The sequence below is a fragment of the Egretta garzetta genome, unplaced genomic scaffold, assembly GCF_000687185.1.
Source record: "Egretta garzetta isolate BGI_Z169 unplaced genomic scaffold, ASM68718v1 scaffold327, whole genome shotgun sequence".
Lineage (NCBI taxonomy): Eukaryota > Metazoa > Chordata > Aves > Pelecaniformes > Ardeidae > Egretta > Egretta garzetta.
Window position 1 is genome coordinate 46,093 of NW_009260177.1, and position 3,376 is coordinate 49,468.

General features: G+C 59.7%; 1 protein-coding gene across 1 annotated transcript; it reads right to left on the reverse strand.

The window, feature by feature from the left end:
* Positions 1-213: 213 nt before the first annotated feature.
* Positions 214-2,379, reverse strand: ZBTB39 (zinc finger and BTB domain containing 39). The gene has a single exon (XM_009641783.2). It carries the CDS (start codon positions 2,350-2,352, stop codon positions 214-216), a length of 2,139 nt encoding a protein of 712 aa, XP_009640078.1. The 5' UTR covers positions 2,353-2,379.
* Between the last annotated feature and the right edge of the window lie 997 nt (positions 2,380-3,376).

Below are 3,376 nucleotides of genomic sequence, written 5' to 3' on the forward strand. Positions count from 1 at the left end.
GCTGTTAACCCCGACAAAGCCACCAAGCGAAAAAGCCCCCAGCAAGGGCAAAAAAAAATTAAAAAAAAAAAAAAAAATAGAAAAGGAGGATTCCATCCATGACGCCTGACCATTAAATAAAATAAATGCCTTTTTTTTTTTTTTTTCTTTCTTTTCCCCCAGCTTCTGTAATCAGCATTTGCTCCTCTGCTGGCCCTGCCCTGCCTCACCCCATCAGCTGTCCGTGTTTTTCTCCGCGTCTTTGGAATGGATGATATACATGAACGTCTGTTCGATGGTGAAGTCCGGGGGGAGGCTGCCCTTGTGCACGCCTATGTGCTTGCTCATGAGGTTGAGCGTGGAGCTGTAATGCCCGCACACAGTGCAGCGGTACATGAGGGCTCCCGAGTGCGTCCGCAGGTGGCACTTGATGGTGGAGCGGCCGCGGAAGAACTTGTGGCACACCTTGCACTGGTAGGGCTTTTCCCCGGTGTGGATCCTCCGGTGGTAGTTGAATTCGCTGGTGTGGGCAAACCTCTTCCCGCAGACCTTGCAGCTGTACTTGCTGTTGCCTGGCTGGCTCTGCAGAGCCAGGTCGTCGCTCAGGAACTCCTCCGGCAGCTTCCTCTTCTGCAGGCCCTGCTGCTGGAGGCGGTCTCCGAAGGTGGGTCGGATGTCCAGGCTGCCCCCGCACTTGTGCTGGCTGACGTGGTAACGATACGCCGCTTCCAGCTTGAAGCTCTGGCCGCAGAAGTGGCACCGGAAAAGAGCCTCCTCCACGTTCTGGTGAACGGCCAAGTGCTTCTCCAGGAGGTGCCGATCCACGAAGCTGTTGGCGCAAACAGAGCAGGAGAAGACCGAGATGCCCAAGTGAGACAGGGTGTGCCACATCAGGCTGCAGAGGCTGAGGTGCCGCTGGTCACACACGCCGCACGTCTGGCTTTTCAAGTTCACGTGGTCCAGGATGTGGTTGCGGACGGTGTGGAAATCTTTGGCCAAAGGCTTCCCGCAGGCAGCGCACGCCAGCTCCGAGCCAGGCCCTCCACCAAACACGGAGATCTTCCCCGGCAGCGGGTCACTGGGGTGGACGATGATGTTGTTGTCGAAGACCCCTTCTCGTCGGTGGAGGGTCAGCTGCCACTGGGTGAAGAACTTGGTCTCGCACATGTCGCAGGAGAAGAGAAAGATGCCGATGTGGGACAAAACGTGAGTGACCCTGGAGTTCCGGTCCTGGAAGTGGGTCTCGCAGACCTTGCAGTTCCCGGTGAGCAGATCAACGTGATCCCTCGCATGCTGGCGGATCAGCTGGATGTTGGGCTCCAGGACCTTCTTGCACACCTGGCAGGGCATGGCCTTGCTGTCCCGGCTGTCGTTCTCGAAGGCCAGCTCTTCTTCACTGTCGTCACTCAGCTCAATAACTTCTTCCGATGGGCCCAGCTCTTCACTGGCGTCCTCGAAATGCAGATCGTCCTCGCCCAAATCCTCCAGCTGAAGCTCATCCATCTGCCCAAAGCCTTGCTCTTTGGAGTGGTCGCTGTTGCTGGGACAGGAGTTGCTCCCCGTGGAGATGTCCAGAGAAGGATCAGCGGCGAAGAAGCCGCCCTTGCCGTAGTCGCCGTTGCTCTGGACCTTATACTGCTGGCAGGAGCTTGTAGTGGTTTGAGCGACGATGTTCACGCTGCCCAGGCTGGGCTGGGCCACCACGCTCGCGGCGGGAGCGAACTGCCCTTGATCCGATTCCTGTTCTGCCTTGGGAGGCTGCTGCGGATACATCAGGGGCAGAGTCTGGCTGCCTTCGCTCACCGTGTTCCTGTCGTCCTCTTTGTAGCTGCCTGCCACTTCGCCGTGCAGGATGTAATTCCGCTCAGGGCCAAAATGTTCCCCGCCGCTCCGGATTTCACCCAAAGAATGGCTCTGCTCTGAGGAGGTGCTGCTGAGGGGACCCGACCGGCCTTCGCTCGTGGCCAGGGAGGGTTGCTTGGTGATGGCCGAGCTCTCCAAGTCAGGGAAGGTTGAGTGGCAGGCCTTCAGCAGGGCTTCCATGCCCAGCCGCTCTGCCACCTCGTAAATGACGCCCACGTTGATCAGGTCTGTGAAGAGCTCCGAGGTGTACACAAAGCTGAGGATCTTCTCGAAGTTGGCCGGCGTGATGAAGTCCACTACGTAGGTCCTGGCAGCATCCAGCCCCGTGTTCAGGAAGAGGTTCTGGAAGTAGCCTGCGGCGCAGGCCAGAACAGCCTTGTGTGCAGCAAAGGAGCGGGTGCCCACCAAAATGGTGACGTCGCACATGGTCTCGGAGAGCCTGCACTTGTTGAGTTCCTTCAGCAGGTTGTTGGGGTGATTGGTGCTGTGCAGCTTGATCCTCATGCCCATCTTAGCAGCTGCTTAAAGAGTCCCTTCCTGGTCAGCTGCTTCTTCACGCATTCATCGGCTGCGTGAGCAGGGGGTGCTCGGCATCCAGGAACTGGCAGGGCAAGGGGCTCTAGGGAGAGGGAAACGCAGAAGTTAATACCTCACCCACCACAGACGCCACCGCTCCAGCCCTGCCACGCGTTCTCCGCCTTCCCGACAAGCCACAGAAGCAGCAGCAGAGCCGCCGGGACGGAGCCGGGCTAAACCCTGTCGTGTAACTTCGAGGATGCTTTGGGAAGCGAAGGGAAGGGCGTGCGAAGGAACGCGACACCGACAGGCGAAACGAGGAGACGTTTACTCTGCCAGCAGCAGCCTGAAGTTCCCGCTCCTATTTGGGCAGGGACACGGGTCCCTCTGCCTCGCAGCTCGGCTCGGTTCTGAAACTGAGCCCCAAGCGGTGCCCGTCAGGCAGACGTCCCCCCTCCTCTCCCCGAGCCAGGGGTAGCACTCCTGCCTGGAGGGCTGAAATTCGGTCCCTACGCGCCGGGTGGCTTCACCTCGGGTCTCCTCCAGCCACCACCGCTCCATACCTTCCCTTCGGATTTCTCCCGCACCCACACGGTAACTTTTGGTTTCCAGGTGGGACCTCATTTTGGATTCTCCCCTGCACGCCAGCTCCTCCGCTTCCCCTGGGATCTCTCCTCTGCTGCACCGGCACGCGCAGCACCTTTCGGCCGGGCGCTTTGTGCGGTATTCCCAGGCACCTGTCCCACGTCACGGCAATCCCCACCTGAGCTCGTCGCTCCAGCGTGTCCCACTGCCTTTGTCACCCTGTCCCTCTCACGGGTGCTCAGCCAGCTCTGGGGCCACCCGGGGACTCGCCGAACTTACCCCGGGAGCTCTATCCCTAATCCCTGCCGCCTTCTCCCCGTGGCAGAGAACAATGACCCCAGGAGCCAGCAGAGAGCGGGAATTCGCCGGAGAGGGAAGGGGACGGGGCTGCCTTCTGCCCCAGCGCCAGGGAAAGGCAGGAGGGAGCCGAGGA